We start from the raw sequence: 338 nt of genomic DNA, 5'->3' as shown, positions 1-338 counted from the left end.
CTTCCCGGGGGGGTTTTGTTCCAAACCGTCGGGGCAGCCGTCGACAGCCGGCGAAGCACTGAGGGCCTTCAGTGGCACGGAGCAGAGCTGTCCGTCCGGGAAGCCGCAGAGGATCATAGGAGACTCCAGCATGGCAGCATCAATCCCAAAGAGCAGGCTGAAGAGGGGCTCTTCCAGCACGAAGCCCCCCGAGCACCACAGCCCTTCCCCGGATCCCACAGTGCCTGGGGAGGATGCGCAGCACAGGACGGGCAGGAAGCGGGAGGGCGGGCCGTCCCCCTCGTCCCCGGGCTGGGGGCCGGGGCAGAAGCCCACCCCGCCGACCTGCCGGTACGGGG

At 69.2% G+C, this 338-nt stretch overlaps 1 protein-coding gene across 1 annotated transcript in view; it reads right to left on the bottom strand.

The window, feature by feature from the left end:
* Nucleotides 1–338, bottom strand: part of FAAP100 (FA core complex associated protein 100) — a gene marked incomplete at its 3' end in the record, with an annotated part of 12,936 nt that overhangs the window by 5,389 nt on the left and 7,209 nt on the right. Inside the window, 1 exon segment of the mRNA XM_035892757.1 lies at nt 7–336. Coding sequence (XP_035748650.1) covers nt 7–336 — 330 coding nt within the window.

This window comes from Egretta garzetta, unplaced genomic scaffold, assembly GCF_000687185.1.
Source record: "Egretta garzetta isolate BGI_Z169 unplaced genomic scaffold, ASM68718v1 scaffold780, whole genome shotgun sequence".
Classification (NCBI taxonomy): Eukaryota; Metazoa; Chordata; class Aves; order Pelecaniformes; family Ardeidae; genus Egretta; species Egretta garzetta.
This window is presented reverse-complemented; position numbering and strand designations above follow the sequence as displayed.